The 17,775-nt window shown below is 41.7% G+C and overlaps 1 protein-coding gene across 1 annotated transcript in view; it reads left to right on the top strand.

The window, feature by feature from the left end:
- FAM13C (family with sequence similarity 13 member C) overlaps window positions 1–17,775 on the top strand; it is a 129,274-nt gene that overhangs the window by 69,987 nt on the left and 41,512 nt on the right. Inside the window, 3 exon segments of the mRNA XM_086466674.1 lie at window positions 3,249–3,287; window positions 8,105–8,161; window positions 9,864–10,062. Of these exon segments, the coding sequence (XP_086322800.1) occupies window positions 3,249–3,287; window positions 8,105–8,161; window positions 9,864–10,062 (295 nt within the window).

Genomic DNA, 17,775 nt, shown 5'->3' with positions numbered 1-17,775 from the left:
AAACTGTGCAGGGATGCGTGTTTGTGTGTGTGTTTGTGACCATTTAGATGACTGTAGCTTGGCAAGCTTCACTATTGCTCCTTTTTTTCCTGGCATTTTGATCTTGATTGTTACACTCTCTTCTGTTCTCCTGAAGCTAGAACTACTTCTGCCCACTTCTGTCTCACTACTTCTTTCTTCTTTTGCAGTCTTCTGCAACTAGACCATACTGTCTTTGTAAAGCATCCACTGCCTGATACATGTCCATAGTGCCAACTAATGCTGTTCTGAACTCATGAACATATCATTTATACTGAGCATGTGTCTCTATTACCTGTGAAACTGAGCTGGAGGCTAAGTGATTCCGGTTTCAAACTTTCTTCTGACTTAGCAGTAATTCTCTTGATGATACAAAGCTAATAAAGAATGGAATTTCTGTGCCAGTGTGTTTGTCAGCCGTAAATAGACAACGTATTAGTCAAATTTTCAGAAGTGAACAGCAACATATTTCTGAATCCTGGTATCTCCAAAATATATGTAGGTGTTTCCTTTGGAGTTCTCCAACATTTTTGTTGTCAGTGGAAAGCTGGCATGTGATGTGTTTGTTGATTGACACTTGGCAAAAGAGGGTAAGAACAAAATTTGGTATAAAATGGGAAGCTACAAAGGAATTGTCTAGCTATAGATATGATATTGCAAAAATATGAATCACTTTAACGGTTCAGCATAAATCAGGAAAAACTGATTTAAAAAACTTTATTTTCAGAATTTCAGAGAGATGTATTTTAAATACTTCAAAATATAAAGTTCTCAAAAGTATATCTGCTACTCTGTGTTGAAGTCCAAAGCTTAGGTGTAGCATCATTTTCATTAGGACTTCAGGATGATGAGAGACTGACACATCATCTGAATGTGGTGATGAAATACATCAGGTGCTGAGAATTTTAGTATGTTCAGGAGTGGTGTTTTATAGCATTACAGGCCTAACCGACTTGAATGTCATTATTGAAAATAAGGAGGTAATAGCAGTATTATGTTTTCCCTGCACCTGGGACTTAGAGGGAAACAGAGATGCAGATTCAAGCATCTTTGGCTCTCCCTTGTAAGGTGGGGTAAGGCCAGGGGCTCTTTGCCTGCTCTAGTGTCCCCAAAGCACATGGATAGGATGCAGGTGAAAGGAAGCGAGGTCAGCCGATAGGCCCAAGCCACCATTGTTGGTAAAATAAACTTTTGCCGCTAAAGATAAATTACTTCCTTCTGGGAGGAAAAGAAGTAAAGTTATTGTGACTCTACTGTAGTTCCTCTCTCTGGTTCCCCCAGGAGCAGGATAGCTTCATCTGTCTGATTGGGAGATTAGCTCTGAAACAGGATCCTGGGTTTAGCTGGCCTTTACTTTCCTGTATTTCTTAGTACTATTCTGGTTTACATGAAATCTGTTTTTTATTGAGTGATTTCACAACCTTACAAGAAAAGACTATCCAGTAACACCAGTCAAGCACCAACTTTAAAAAAAGTGGAAGTTTGTGAGTGACCTGAAATAAATGTAAAGTGCAAAGTGCTGGCCTAGAAGAGATTTAGCAACAGCTGCATAGCACTGAAGTTCAGACAAACAATGGAAAAGCGATGACATTTTAAACTTGGTCCTAGTCCAAAGCATCCCTGTTTTACAAACTGGTCTTCAATCATATTCTGTTACTAGTAATAATAGCAAAGCCCTGCAGTGTGTTTGCACAGGGCATGAATTAGCAGAGAATTTGACCTTAACTTTTGCATGTAGAAACAGAGAAGGCACGTTTACAAGAGCGTTCTGTATTCGTTCCCCCTCTTGTGTCGGTATATGTAGCGGAGTGGGGATAAATACCCCTCTACTCTAACCAAGCTGTGATGCTTATCAATGTGATTTTATGATAAAAAGTTGTGATTCCCCCATTACACACTTCAAGTGCTAGCTGTAAACCTAGCCTAACCATTAAAAACCAAGAGCCAAGCACCTAAGCATTCTGAAATATACTTATAAAAATAATATCAGACTTTTTTTAATCGCCCTTTACTTTTTGAGCATGTTAATTGAGTTTTTGATTGCAGAACAGCTAGAAGCAGATAATTTGCACTATTATATAAATTGACATGTATATACAAATATGGAAAAGAAAAGAGCAAAACAGTGTGCAAGCAGGTAGGAAGGCTGGGAAGAGGTGAAGATAAACTGTTAGCGCTGCTGGTGCGAAAAGGAGAAATGGCCACGGCTGTGGCTCCTGGCAGCTGCTGCCTGGGAAATGTGTATCAACACCATGAAGTGGCACAAGCTACTGCAGGGAGAAGGAAGCCGCCACACTTCTCTGTATCCCTGCTCTGTGTGGTGCTGTGTCTGTGGGGTGCCATTGTCACTAACAGCAGTGCTCATAGGATGCTTTTGTCTGCATTGCCTTCTCCTCCCCTACCCAAACAAAAAAAACCCAGTCCCATCTCTGGTATGCAGCAGTGAGATTTTGTTAATTTTTTCTCCTGCTGTAAGATTTCTGGATGACCCAACAGTGTATTTACTAGATTTGAGAGGTGTTTTTCAAGGGGGAATTCCATTGCTGCCTCAAAACCAGTGCTTTACAGTATCCTGAGTTGACCCCTACTGAATATGTTACATCAGGTCTGAAATATTTTGTTGCAGGAGCACAGCAACCCATTTCTTTCACAGAAATGGTTTCATCTGTTGCTTGCTGTTAGCTTAGTAACCTTTTGCTACTTGAACTGTCCTTTCAACGGATTATTTTTTCATAGATTCCCTTGGGTTTTGGCCATGAGCTGAGCATGTAAGAGACTACTAAACAAGAAGAAAAAAAACCCCAGAGATCTTGGCTAAGCAAGCCTATTTAAGTAATAAAACCCCCTGTGTTTAATGAGCCAGTCACATAGAGCAAACATAGAAAGGACAGAATGCCAAGTACTTGTTTGTAAACCTAAGACTTTGCTAGCAGCACTGTTAAGTTATAAAAGCATATGATCCCTTTCTGAGCCTCGCAGACTACCTACGTCCCTCTATTAATTCAAAGCGCTGCTGGATGGGCTTTGTGAGTGTTGTAGGACTAATCCCTACGGTTCCTTGATTATGAGCATGTGCAGAGCAGTCGAAGGTACAGTCGTGCATGTAGAGCTAACACACAGAGACTTGCCTTGCAATGCCATGTTTGTGCATGTGTTCCTACAACCGAGAAGGATACAGGAAGCCTGCCTGCCTTGCTGACTTATCTGATGTTTTCTTGTTTCTGTTTCAGCATTCAGGATAATTCCTTCAACACGACAGCTTTAGCAGAGTAAGTGAACACTTTAAAGATGTCCTTATTTTTAAATAAGAATGATGGATTTAGTTACTGTAGAGAATAACTGCAAGCAGTACAAGCTATCTGTCATGTATTTTGATTCAGTTTTCGGTAATCTAAGTATATTATTGACTGTATGGGAAGTATTGCATGAAACAGCTGCCTCTACATGTTCTGTGACCATTTAGCAGTGAAATACCTTTCTTGGAGAATATGTTTTATGCACACCACACATGTTTGAATGTGTGGTTTTCAATGTAGGAAAAATCTCCTGTGAAAATATTGCTCGTTTCTGGTACTGACAATCTTGACAAACAGAAGTATGTCAGTTTTCTAAGAACACATGATCTGTACTTCCTGCAAGCATTATCAGAAAAGAAAATTCTTTGGAAAAAATAACTATACATTATTTAGACAGGCCAAGTACCAAATATGTCATTTCTTTGTAATCAGTTCCATAAACTCATTAGAACGCCTTTCATATATATCGTGATCATAAGGTTATATATGTTGATTTTTTTGTTGTTGTTTTACAGAGACGACAGAACAGGGCAAGGGGGAACATTAGAAAGAAAGGCAAAGATTTTAGGAGCTATTGTAAATGAAATGGTCTTTGATTTTTTTCAATTTAAACCACTACAGTTTTGGTGTTCTCAGTGTTATTATTTTGCATGCCTTTGATTGTTTCAAAAGCTTTTAGGGAAATTTCTTCAGCAGTAATGTGCCAAACAGTTTCTCAGAAAGGAAATTATTTATAGATTTGTTTGTGTATTAGGTGAGTTTTACACTGCTAAAATGCTTATATTTAAAAAAAAACCCCTAGCTGGACAGTGAGCTGTTTGCCTAAGTTTTGTGGGGACTGGATGCATTCTGAAACCAGGCCAAGTTGTAATCGTCTGAGCCATCCGCAAGTTGTCAGAATCACCACAGGATTTCATAGGGATCCAAATAATTTCCCTCTCTTGCTTTGCTTTATTTGCTTACATCGTCTTGCTTTATTTAGTATTTTAACTTAGTCACATTTTTTGTGTAATTGTGGCAGGTATAGAAAGATGTAACGGAAGTTAATAAATCATTAAGTAATTTTTTATTATTTTCCTCTGTCCCTGTTAAGGGATGAATGTGGTCAGTAAAATTCTGGGATGCTCCCCCTTCACAGAAGAACAACCAGATTGCAGATAGTATATTTTTCATATTTTTTTCCCCTTCCCTTTTCTCTGTCCCTGAGTACATCCATTGTTTCCTGTAGAGAGTCCCCTGGAGTGGCCTCTGTGGCTGCCTCACCCTTAAGGTTTCTGGGACCTGAAGGTGGTGGCCTTTCTCTGTGGTGCTTCATATGACCATTAAGTCAAGAGCCAGGATGGCATAAATGCTGACTGTAGTGCCAGCACTGCCCCTGGGGAGAGGGATGCAGACAGTGCTGTGCTGTGCCAAGCTGAGAGGCAGCAGCATGGCAGAGCTGGGGCTGGGCCAGGAGTTGCCTGAAGGGTGAATCTCCCTTATTTAAGCTGTTGTTGGTTTTGTTTCAGGGGATTTAGTTTTTAATCTTATCTTTCCAAATATAGAAGTTGAAACGTGTTTAGAAAACAAAGCAAATGAACAATGACATTGTACAAGCATTGTCCAAATGAGCAAACTTGGTTTCCAGAGTTGACTTCCCTAAACCCCATTTAGAGCTTCCCTCCAAAGCCTGTTTTTGAGAACTGTTGAGGATACACAATTCTTACTGATTTCAGCACTAGCTGTTCGTGCTGGCCATATCTGAGAACAGGTTACTTTTATTTAGCAGAATAAAGAGAGAGCTTGCCATGCAACTTTAGACATCCTCATTTGACAATTTCTGTCTTTATTTGTGGCAAAGGCAAAATCAGGGCTTCCTGAATAATGTAAAATCAATGATACAATACTTTCAGGAACATTTCTCCAACAAGGCAAGTTCCTGGGGCTGCTAAGCTCCCAGCAAGCCATGCGTGCAGCCTGGTTTGGAAGTTGTTCATGTGAACATCTCAAAGGTCAAGTCAGCAAAAGGGAGCAGTTTTCAAGTTGTACTGAAATGGATCCCCTGGAAAGGTGAAAACGGAAGTAAGTTGAAAAAGCTAATCCCACTAAACCAGAGATCTTTGGAAGAAACATAAAGAGACAATCTACAGAGTCAGAGCAGCAGTCCATCTAGACTGAGATCCCATCTCTGGCCTCTCTCTGACCCGTGCCATGAGATCAGTAATGGATGTACTTTTAAAAGACGTATCCATCAGTCAGTAGTTAGATTGGGCACTGAAGGAAAAGGATTCACATCACTGGTTTTGTCAAAAGACATACTTCCTGTCCAAGGTAATCTTCAACTCATATGGATTTATGACTTGAAGCTGCTCTGGCATATTCTCTGATTTTTAGGAATGAGTGAGGTGCAGCTGCAGTTTTTGGGTTGGTGGGAACTCTCTCTACTGCGTGGCCACAAGCTATCACAAAACTTATCAAACTCTTGACTGTTCCTCTGTCTGTTAAATATAGCTGAAGTTGGACAACGAGATTTACAAGGTACTGCTGAAGGGAGAGGAGTGGGTGCTTGTCTGTAGTGATATGTGCAGACAGGTGGCATGAACATATAAGCTGCATTTCTTAAAGAAGTCAGGGTAAAAACACTCTGTGCTTTAATGATGGATATTTGCATTATTTCATAAATTCATAATTTTAAAGCTCTTGCTACGGTCTTAACCTCAAGCACGGTCTTGTGTGAGTAAGCTTTCTTGGTTAATATTTATTCTTATGAAGAGAAAAAAATCTATTAACAATTTCAGAGTGTGTTGCTTCTGAACTTCTGTGCAATCTTTTTGTTACATGATGGACACGGTCTTCTCTGATTCATTATTGCTCATCTTTCCTATCTACTGCTATCTGGTTATTCAAATACATTTTTTCATGCTCACTTATGTTGTTTATAAGTTCTGTCTTGTTTTAGGACTTTTGTCAGTTGCTGGATGCTAAGTTAGTATCTCTGCTTCTCCAGATCACCTTATTTCAGCCAGCTCAGGGTTAGCAACCCCCAAGGCCCTTCCCCAAGTTAAGGAGTATGCACACAAGTATTCACACATAGACTTGGCTGATGGGCCTGTGCTCAGTCATCCATCGTCCCTCCAGAGAGCATTCCCAGCTGCCAAAATGGTCTTTCAGAACTGAGGGTTGCCAAGCGTGGTGACTTGTGAGAGGAGGGGCTGCGTGAAACTGGTAGCAGGGCTGCTTCCTCCCACCTCCTCTTCCTGTGGCACACGCAGGACGCAGTTTGTCACTTTAGGAGTCCCTGGCCTTTGGTGACTGTGGCTTGGCCCATGGTGCTCAGTATGCCTGGTGGCATCTTACCCTACTCTCGTGTCTGTGCTGGGAGCTCTGTCCATCCAGCTCTGACCTTGGCACTGTCTCCCCACAGTGTATTCCCTTGCTACGTTTTTCTCCCTCTGAAATTTTCCATCATTTTTTCTGTTCAGGTTCCTGGTTCATTTTGTACTGGGCTTCTTCCTTCGTACCCCAGTATGACCTGTCCTCACACCTTGCTGGTGTCAGACACCCATAAGGTAATTAGTGATAGACCGGAGGGGAGGGTGTGACTGGCACCTGAAGGCAAAGGCAACTAGATTTCTACAGTGAATGTATCCATTTTGTACATCAGCCCCTGTCTTCCATCTGTCATCCCACACTGTGTGGAGAACTGCACCTATTGCAGCAATGCTGCGTGATTAGGGGGGACCTGCAACTGTAGCTGTATGTCCCAGTTGTGAGCAGCAAATGCTTTCATCCGTATGCTGATGTATCCTGGAAGTATAAATACTTCAGTGTCCCTTTAAATATTTTCTACTGCAGTTTGGCTTTTGACAAAGATACTAGCAGAAGACTGGTGGGCTCTGTCCTAAGTGGGCAGCTCTTCTGAAAATTTAACAAGGCAGTGGAAGTCCAGGCTTCTTCCCCCATAATGAAGAGATTCCTCTACCAGCAAACTTCAAATGATCCAGGCCTGCTTAGTGTCTGTGCCCTGTGAGTACGAACAGAGGGGGAGGAGAGGACCCTGACTTTTCCCCAGAAATCATACCTAGAAAGGGTATATGCATACTTGTTAGCAGTGTATGCATATATATGAATGTTTATTTGAAGAAAGACTGCTTATAGACTTTGCAGTTATATTGCTCTGCAAAGTTCAGCCATGCTGCACAATGAGTGGTCAGCATATTTATCCAGACTTCTCTCTTGATTAGGCAGCCTTATGACAATTCTATTGTTTGTAACATAAGGGGGTGCAATTGATTATGATTCTTCAGGCATCTTAAAAAATTTTGCTAACTCGCTAACAGACTAGACTAATGATCATTTTATAATTTATTTGGGGATTCTTTTTCCTGCTGCACAAAGAGTGACTGCTCTACTATAGTTAATATTTTTGTGAGTCTAGGAGAAAAACACCCTTACCTAATTGTTTCTTTTTTTTTTTTTTTTTTTTTTAATATGAAGTATAATATAAACATTTAAAATGCAGAATTTCTTGTACTTTTCCTGTAATTATTAGAGTGACACCAGAATTCTTTATCATCATTATTTCCATCTGGCTGAAAATGATATACCAAATTGTGTACACTTAACATCTCACATCCTCTTCTTCCTCTGAGATTTAGACTATCATGGAGCATGCATGGGCATCAAAAGACCCCAACTAAGGTGCGAGAAGGAGAAATGTGTTTATACTTTGAGTTGCACTGTCATGTAATTAAAAGCTAAATTTCTGCAGCTGGCAGGAAATCAGCAATTATTTTGTATGTATTTTCAAGGTGTGACAGGGATTCAGACTCTGTACATGAAGATCAAGCAGGCAGTTCCAGCCCCAGGTATTCTACTGCAAATTTTGTCTGAAATCCATTGGCAACAAACAAAACTGTCAGAGTGCTTCTGCGAAACCATTAGAAAGAAACCTCTATTCTAAGGGAATGCAGAATTTCTGGTATATTACCTGCTGAGACTTAGTATTTTGGGGAAATGCATATTTGTCTTGTATACTTTTGTGTAAACAATTTTAAGATTAATTAGCATTGTTATTATCTGAGTAAATATATTATGGTCTGTGTTCTTAACTTCACATCATATTGCTTTCATTCAGATGCAGCTCTAATGCTAATGCATTGAATTTTACTAAAGCAGCCAGTACAGAGTAGTAGTAAGTGGAGTTTTGCAACTGTGCAAGGATGGGCTCATTGATGAGTGTCTCTGAAAAAAAATAATCCTTTAAATTGTAGTTTGACTGAAGTATTCTCAAGGTGTGTGTCTCTCATGGCTATGTTAGTATATGTTGATTGCTAGAGGATGCAACTTAACCTTTCAGGAAGTTTTTAAATCAGATGATACCTTAGAATTAGCAACACTTCTGCACATTGTTGAAATGCCTGTAGGATATAAAGCACCCTACCCTGTAACTGTAACTGCCTTGGAGCACACTTGCAGAAGGCATGGGCAGCAATGGTGTTTCACTCCATAGGCACCCTGTGAACATCCATCTGGATGCTGATGGGCCACAGATGGAAAGGGAGTTTGGCAGCTCGGAATCCTTAGGAGAAAACATTGAATTAGCAAGTTAGGCTTTCTAAAAAAAAAAAATAATCTAAGTGGCGTCTAATTCAACAGTCCTTGACTCCCTCAGTTGTGGAGATTTCACACCAGGAGAGAGGTCATCTCTCAGCTAACCATTAGAATTTTACTAGCTGAAGCTAACGTCTGAAATTCCACCTGCAAACTAAGCAACAGCCAGGGACTTCAGAGCAGTAATGCTGATCTGCTCATCCTGCCAACTAAGCAGGCAGTCTCGCATTCTGCATTGCAGTAGCTTTCTTAATGGTGCCAGGGACACGTTCCCAGTGGAAGGCATTAGACCAGCCTAAGGCTGGATTGACTAGGTGTGAACAGGACTAGCAAGGTCTTCTTGGGACAGGTTACACTCTGCAGGTTAGATTGAAAATATCTGTCCCAGATTCAGTGATTACCTGAGCATCCATGAGCAACAGTGTCTGTTTAAACCACCAGATATGCTGTTATACAAGAGGACCTTCTCTCAAACTGGGAGCACATGATAATTGTCTCTTCCACCCAAACACATCTCTGGCTGTTCAGACCCTGGTTTGTGTACCTACCACCCTCACTTTGCCCAAAAGCCCTCAAAACCAGAGACTGTCAGAAGGGAATTGTGACTATAGGGAGGAATTATTCTATGTGACAACATTTTTGTCAGGTTATAACCTGGTGTGAATCATTGGATTGGGAAAGGTCTTCTGCTGAAGCCAAAGAGTGCCTCTAAAACTAGGTTTATTTAAATGGCTCCACAGTTGAACATGTAATAATACTAACAGTAGTTTAGCTTGTGATTTGACAATGAACAGTAGCCTCTCAGATTCATGTTACTAACACATGCAGTTTGATGTGTAGACTACTCAACTTGGTAAAGTTAAAATGTGACAAGAACTTGTTGCTGTTCTTTCTTCATAATGTGTTGACAGGTGTCTGAAGTCCTGCCTGATGCATTTCAATTTTATTTTCCTACAGAGATGATGATAACAAAGAAAATTATCCGGACAACTTTGCTGTCTTAGAGGAATGGCAGCTGCCTTTGCAAGATACTCAGCAGCACAAGCAGCAGGCTGTAATTGACTATGCTCTAAAGCCTGAAATGGGCAACTTAAAGCTAAGAAAACCTAAGCCCATTGCAAAGCTGGAAAATGGAAAAAGCCATGAGGAAAGTCAGGTAAAGAACTAAACTTACCAAGGGTAGATTTACAGCACAGTGTCTGAGCAAACACACCTGAAATGCAAAGTGGGGGTCCCTGGTAACCCATGATGTGAATGAGACCACGCAATAATCTACCCCAATTTTCAGGGAGCTGGAGTCCTGGAACCCTCCTGTAACAACAGACAATTTCTTTTAGCTAGAGAATTGCAGAGAGTGGTGCGTTGCAACTGCTATCAGAAGTGAGCGGAGAGTACAGCTGAAGGTGTGCAAATCTCTCTCTTTAGATTTCCTGTGACTACTTGCACCAAATATAAATATAGCTTTTTCTGTTTTGTTTATTTAACTGAGGAGCTCTTGCACTGGTATTTTGGCTACCAATGGAGAGACTTTGTACTTTCCCTTTGTCTTTCTGGTTTTTCTCGTCTTTAAATAATAAATCTATTCCAATGCAGATTCTGGTACCAGTGTTCTTGCCAACAGGCTTCCTGGGTTGAGCTGAGGGGTGCAGAACTGTAGCTTTTTTAAAGGTTATAAAGGAAGACTAGAAATGAAAAAGCTTCTGCTGCTGTCTGTGGAGGTACATTGCTATGTAAACTCCAGAGTTACCACCTCCCAGCAGCTGCTGGAAGTGCCTCTGTTCTCCCCCGGTGCTTCCCAAGTCATGTGTGGAGTGTAAGGGCTAGACCTCTGGTCCAGATTTAACCCCTCAGCTAGAAATACTCTTATAACCAAGATGGTTGATGTTACCCTTGATAGCTTGTTGGCTTGCGGTAGGCACAAGGCCTGACATCTCTAAATACAGATATCTGTATTTACATCTCTTCTTTGGTGTGTAATGTATTTGGCTATTTTCTGTCTCTCCTCCCTCTTGTTTGTGGATAGAAATTTGCAGAGTGTTTTCTGAAGTGCTTTGAACCCGTCATAGACCAGGAACTATTTTGATCCAATTTTTCAAATTCAGGATGGTCATTCATCATTTTGGACGGCATGTCTTGACTCCTAAGTAAGGAATATCCTTTTGAATCCCAGAAGATAAAGTAAAAGCAAATGGCATCCCAATGGTATTATCACAGTCTCTTTAAGAATATCAGTGTCAACTCTTGCCCTAATCTTGCATGGTTTTCTGCAGTTCATCTCTGAGATGAAGTAATAACTGTTGATTTTTTGCAACTGTATTGCATTACTAGGAAATTTTATTTAGGCTGCAGGGAGATGAGGTGTGCGTATTTATCAGCAGGTAAGAAAAATGATAGGAAATTTTGCCCTATGAAGAGCAAGTGGAGGCGTATCAGGAAAAGGAGTCATGAGGAAGTCATAAAGAGGGCAAGATCTGTCTCATAGATAATCCATTGCTCTTTCAGATAGATTCAGGTCTCCTGTCTGCTTGCTCCCTGTGTATGTTTTGCCTGTATCTCTCACCAAATGAAAACTAACACAGCACAGATCTGCTGCTTTATTGTATTTTGCATGGCCTGAAGTGGTGTGGTGGGTTGACCCTGGCCAAAATGCCAGGTGCCCACCAAAGCCACTTTATCACTCCCCCTCCTTCTCTGGACAGGAGAGAGGAGAGAAAAAAAATAACAACAGGCTTGTGGGGTTGAGATAAGGACAGGGAGATCAGTCAGCGTTTACCGTCACAGGCAAAACAGACTCAACTGAAAGGAAATGTAATTTATTACCAATTAACTCAGAGAGGAGTAATGAGAAATAAACCCAAATCTTAAGACACCTTCCCCCCACCCCTCCCTCCTTTCCCAGGCTTAACTTTGATCCCGATTTTCCTCCCTTCTCCCCCCCCAGCGGCACAGGGGGGAAAACAGGGAATGGGGGTTGGGGTCAGTTCATCACACTGTTATTTTCTGCTGCTCCTTCCTCCTCAGGGGGAGGATTCCTCACACGTTTCCCCTGCTCCAATGTGGGGTCCCCCTCACGGGAGAAAGTCCTCCATGACTTCTCCAGTGTGAGTCTTCCCACGGGTTCAGTCCTTCATGAACTGCTCCAGCGTGGGTCTCCTTCATGGTGTGCAGTCCTTCAGGAACCGACTGCTCCAGCGTGAGCCCCCCTCACGGGGTCACTAGCAGCAAACCTGCTCCAGCGTGGGCTTCTCTCTCCACGGGCCACAGGTCCTGCCAGGAGCCTGCTCCAGTGCAGGCTTCCCACGGGGTCACAGCTTCCTTCAGGTATCCACCTACTCCGGCGTGGGGGCCCTCCACAGAGTGTAGGCAGTCATCTGCTCCACCGCCCATGGGCTGCAGGGGGACAGCCTGCCTCACCATGGTCTTCAGCACAGGCTGCAGGGCAATTGCTGCTCCGACTCCTGGAGCATCTCCTCCCCCTCCTTCTTCACTGACCTTGGTGTCTGCAGGATGTTTCTCTCACATATTCTCACTCCTCTCACTCACTGCAATTACTGCTGTGCAACAACTTTTTTTCACTCTCTTAAATACGTTATCAAGGAGGTGAAAAACGCTGTCGCTGATTGGCTCGGCCTTGGCCAGCAGCAGGTCCATCTTAAAGCCGGCTGGCATCGCCTATATCTGACATAGGGGAAACTTCTAGCAGCTTTGTACAGAAGCCACCCCTGTAACCCCCCCCGCTACCAAAACCTTGCCACGCAGATCCGTTACAAGTGGTTAACTGAAAATGTTGATATTTCATGGGAAACTTTTTGAGTATATAATCAGACTGCCATGAAATACCAGTGCAGCTTAGATCTGCAGCCTCTGGAAGGAAAAACAGTATCAGGCAGATAATTTTCACATGACTCAAGGCCTTGAATTAGGAAAGACAAAACTGGTCCTGGGCCCCCACACTGCCCATTGCTCCCATCTCTGGCATACTGGAAAAGGTAAGATGTGTAGGCAGCATTTTATCTCACCTTTGATTTGATGGGAGTACTTGAGGGATGAGAGCTAGTGTAAAGCTCTGAGTGTACTATGCAACATAAACACAAAGCAAACATTCCTCCATAACAGCAACTCCATTAATTCATAGAGGCAATTGTATCCTAGTACTGTTAAAGACTTTTGGATGGACATCGTGTATCTAGACTGAGTTCAGTGGTGCTTGCTGTAGAGGAAAGAGTTTACCTCTCGGAATGGTTTGCAGAAGGAAGCTGTTTTGGAGAGAGCACCCACCAAGCCTTTCATTTCCCATAGCCTTCAATCTGTGCTTGCCTTGCTGCATCTTCAGCCACCTCAAGGGCTTTTGTTCGTAATGAAGCAAGCATCTGGCTCCTGGCTTTGTTAACAGCGACTATGAAAAACAAGGCTCTGCTTGCAGAAGAGCTGTGTGAAAGGTTTGTTTGTGTGTGGGTTCTCATTGGGATCCTTGGTGTGTTTTGACCTCCCAAACCCTATTGCAGCTGTCTGTTAGCAGCCCTAGTTGTGAACTGGTAGCAATTGCTCCTCTCCATTTTGAAGCTGAAAGCAAAGTGCTGCTGTGTTGTTTCTAGTAGCTGTGGTTTATATCTGTATGGCAGGTTGTTATTGTATGGAAAAGTAGGCCAGACCGATGCTTTGAAACACTGTGCAACTGCATATACCTTCCTTTTGTGAAACCAAGCCACTTGATGAGATAAATTATGTACTTCCAAGCAGCTGATGTTGAGCTGACAATCAGCAATATCTGAGTACATGCTTTTATGAAAGAAAAGCATGATGCACTACATATGATGATTAAACTTTTCATCTTCATTTTCCTGAGTTTATTGATAGAGTGCTTTTTCATCAGTCTCCTCCTTTCCCTATCCTGGCTTCCCTGTGTCATCAGAAAGAAACAGTGACAATATTGCAGTGACAGTATCTCTTTTAAAGGTGTTGCTCTCATAAGCCAAGGAAATGTTTGCTACCTCCTCCTATGTGTTGTAAGCTTTTTCAGAAAATTGTCCCTTTAAACTCAGAATAGGCTATTGGGGGATAAATGACTTTGCTGCATGTGTTGGAAGGATTAAAGTCTGTTTGCCTGGGAATCAATTTTGTGTGCCTTTCTACTAGTGAGAACCCATGGGATTTCCATTGTAGAAAGGCCACTGAGAGGGAACTGACCACTGTGTTCAAGTAGAGGAAAGATGGCCAGCTTGGGGATTTTGAGCTTCACAAGCCTCTCAGTCCGCTGAAGTGTGATTCCTGTGCCCCTGATTTTTTTGACACAAGTCTGGTGCTGCGGTCTTGTAGCCTAGGTCTTCATGAAGAAAAGGTTACTAAATTTAGTGATGAATAACAGGACCAAGTCTAATAAAAGTGCAGTACGAAGCGACTTCACTTATCAGCTGACAAAATGTCACTGGAGTAAAGCTGTACCTTGGATATTGCATGCACTTATTTCTTTGGGGACAGGAGCTGGGTATGGGAGCAGCTGTAACCTTTCCAAAGTATGGGAAGGGAGGCAGGCTGCTGGAATGTGATTACACCGCTGTGCTCTAGTTACTTGGTTTCATTTTTCCTATGGTATCATGAGGTTCTTTAGCAATTCTGCAATGTTACCCTATAGAAAATCAGATTAATTATGATTTATTTGACTTCAAGAGGTGAGGAAGCATATCATCAGAACATACTCTGGGGAGTCAGTGTGAGAACAGATGGTGAGGAAGGGAAAGTCTGCTTTCCTTGCCTAATCCTTTCTCCTGTCACTCACCTTTGATGCACAGTCATGAATATAGATTATTAAATGAATCACGCTCAAATTTCTTACTGATAGTGAGACATGCTTATAAAACAACACTAAGCATGCTAACTAATAGGTAGAGACAGTAAAAGTTCAGTTTTAAAGTCATGTTATCAAGGTAGATTACTACAAAAATGAAATGCTGGCTTGACAATCAATGCCTAGAGATGGGAATGCTGAAAACTGCTGTGTGAAATTTTGTATTTTGAATATAAATTAAATGGGCAAATTGCATGGATTGCAAAGAACTTCCAGTAATTTGACATTAAAATTGTGGTTTTAAATGCACAGGAATAACAAAAACAGAGCTGAAGTTAACACATTAGCTACACAAACACAGGAATGTGTCAGGCAGTCTGCAAGTTCCACTTCAGTTTTTAGCTATACTCTGTTCATGTTTAAACCATACCTCCCATTGTGGATAAAATCTGTTCAATTAGCTGTCCATTAAATGTACCTGCCTATTTTCTTGTACAGACTGGCATTTTCAGAAGGGGTAGGAGGCACTTCTGCTCAGGACTTCAGTCCTGGTTATTTTCTGTATTGGCACAGCACCATGAGGTATGCCAGGGCTGTGGTCCCAAATGCTGGTACAATATTTGCGTGGTGCTTGCATTCAAAGAGAAACAGAAGTGTTTGTGTCTTGGGTAAAGCATATGAAGGATACAAGGCACTTTCTGCAGTCCAAGAGCAGATTAAGCTGCTGCATAAACACAGCAAAGGTTTGTATGCCTGCACTGTAATTCAGATGCTCTGACAGAGATGGGTTATGACGTGCTGTGATTTTTTTGAGGGAAACCGATTTTTAAAAAATTTTAGCTTGTGAAACAGAAGCTTATTTATCTCAACATGTGTATCTGTGATGGTAATTTTTGGCTGCTTCCAAATCCATGTATTATTTTGTGTACAAAGCAAATGTCACGGCAGTAATTATGCAGTGTTGAGACTTCTCAGCAGTGCCTAGAGATTTCCTTCTTCACAGACTGCTTACCAGATGTAGCCTCATTGTAGAAGCTTCACTCTGTAGTGAAGAAGAAACAAAAGCACAATAGAAGACAGCACTATACTGTTGGATGCCTTTGATACATCAGGAATGGATTTCATTGCTCTTAAATAGAGATTCCATCAAGGATGGAACACCCTAATGACATAACTTACAAACAACATCAAAGAAAAAAAGAAAAAGAAAAACCAACCAACCCTCCCTGCAAGTCCTCAAACATCAAGCCTGCAAATGTGTGCTTATTACTACATATCTTCTTGTCTGCAGCTTTTGCTTTCATCTAGCAGAAACCATCTTGAATTGCTGTGTTCTCTCTGCCGACATTGGGGAGGGGTATTTGTTGTGGAAGAGGCTTCTGCTGAAGCAAGTTTACCACTTTAACGCAGGTTTGGTTTTGCATCTTAACCGGACTTTCTTTGACTGATTAACTTGAATAGTACAACACCAAGAAGGCTTCAGCCATAGGATATGCTTGCTTAACTTGAAATGCACTTGTTTCACTCATTACATAGCACCCAAAGTTTTCTTTTTACCTGTATTGAGTTTTTGCAGTCATCTTCTGAAGCTAAATATGTCTAAGCATAAATGTTGAGGCTGTTGCAAGAACTTTAGGTCCTCTACTGGTATGAGTCAATGGCTGTTGCTTCTTTCAATATTTTCTTGTATCCTTGTTGTGGTTTGGCCCTGGCCAGATGCCAGGTGCCCACCAAAGCCACTCTATCACCCCCACCCCCTCAGCTGCACAGAGGAGAGAAAATATAACAGGCACGTGGGTCAGATAAAGACAGTTTAATGAAGCAAAAGCCATGTGTGGAAGCAAAAGCAAAAGAAAAGATCTTATTCTCTACTTCCCATCAGCAGGCGATGTCCAGCCACTTTCTGGGAAGTAGGGCTCCGGTACGCACAGCGGTTGCTCCGGATGAGAAATGTGAAATGAATGTGCCCTCTTCTTCCTGTTTTCCCCAGCTTATATTGCTGAGCAGACGTCATGTGGTATGGAATATCCCTTTGGTCAGTCTGGGTCAGCTGTCCTGGCTATATCCCCTCCCAAATTTTTACCCACCCACAGCCTACTGGGGAAATGTTGGGGAAATAGCCTTGGTGCTGTGTGAGCCCTGCTCAGCAGTAGTCAAAACACTGGTGTGTTATCTAGCTACCACTGCACAGCACGGTGAAGGCTGCATCTCAGGCAGACCCATTATAATCCTGAAACTCCATATGATCATATGATAGCATAAAAAACTAGAATTTGAGTCCTGGCTAGAAATCTCCCCTAATGATGCCACTATGGTCATAAGAAAGTCATCTGCTGAACTTCAGTGTCCTAACCTCTTTATCACCCCAGCCTACATTCTTCAAATGTACAAATAATACAAATTCCCAGCTTTGGTTCCAGAGGTTTTTCTGAGATCTGATGTGTAGTCTTCCTATGTGTCTCTGTTATTAAATCTCTTTGAAAAAGAATATTTTCAGTATGCATCACAGTGGTGATGCAGAATTCTTTCTTCCAGCTTTGCCATTGCCAATGTAGAAGTTACACTTTTTAGACAATATAGTGCTTTCTTTCTATTTTTGGTCACATCCAATACCTAGTAAAATGTGACCCTTACAAGTCCTTATGAGAGATTCTAAGCATGAATGATGAAAATGCCTGTTCTACCTGGAGACCATCAAGTCACTGAATACTTTTGGGCAGATAAAATAACCTGAACTGGTTCAATCCATCTCTGCTTTGAACTTTGTGTTGACCTGTTTTGTCCCCCAGAGCGTACCATCATTTTTATATAAGTAAGGGAAAATAATATTAAGATAGTAATGGAAAAACTAGAACAGCTGCAAAAAACTGCTGTCCATTTGTAACCCAAAGTGTTAGCATTTTTTGATAAAATGTCATTCATTCAATGCTAAACCATATTGAATAGACACAGGGAGAGGGGCAGACATCAGTCCTAGAAGGCTCTGAAGGAGACAGAGGGTGACAAAAGCAAAAGTAATGCTAGTCACTCGAGTGAAGCTTTCACTCCTTTTGCCAGAGCATCACCAGAGCTTCATAACATCTC

Source organism: Leptosomus discolor, chromosome 6 (genome assembly GCF_034619465.1).
Source record: "Leptosomus discolor isolate bLepDis1 chromosome 6, bLepDis1.hap2, whole genome shotgun sequence".
Lineage (NCBI taxonomy): Eukaryota > Metazoa > Chordata > Aves > Leptosomiformes > Leptosomidae > Leptosomus > Leptosomus discolor.
Note: the sequence above shows the minus strand (reverse complement) of the source record. Positions and strands in the feature narration are given on the sequence as shown.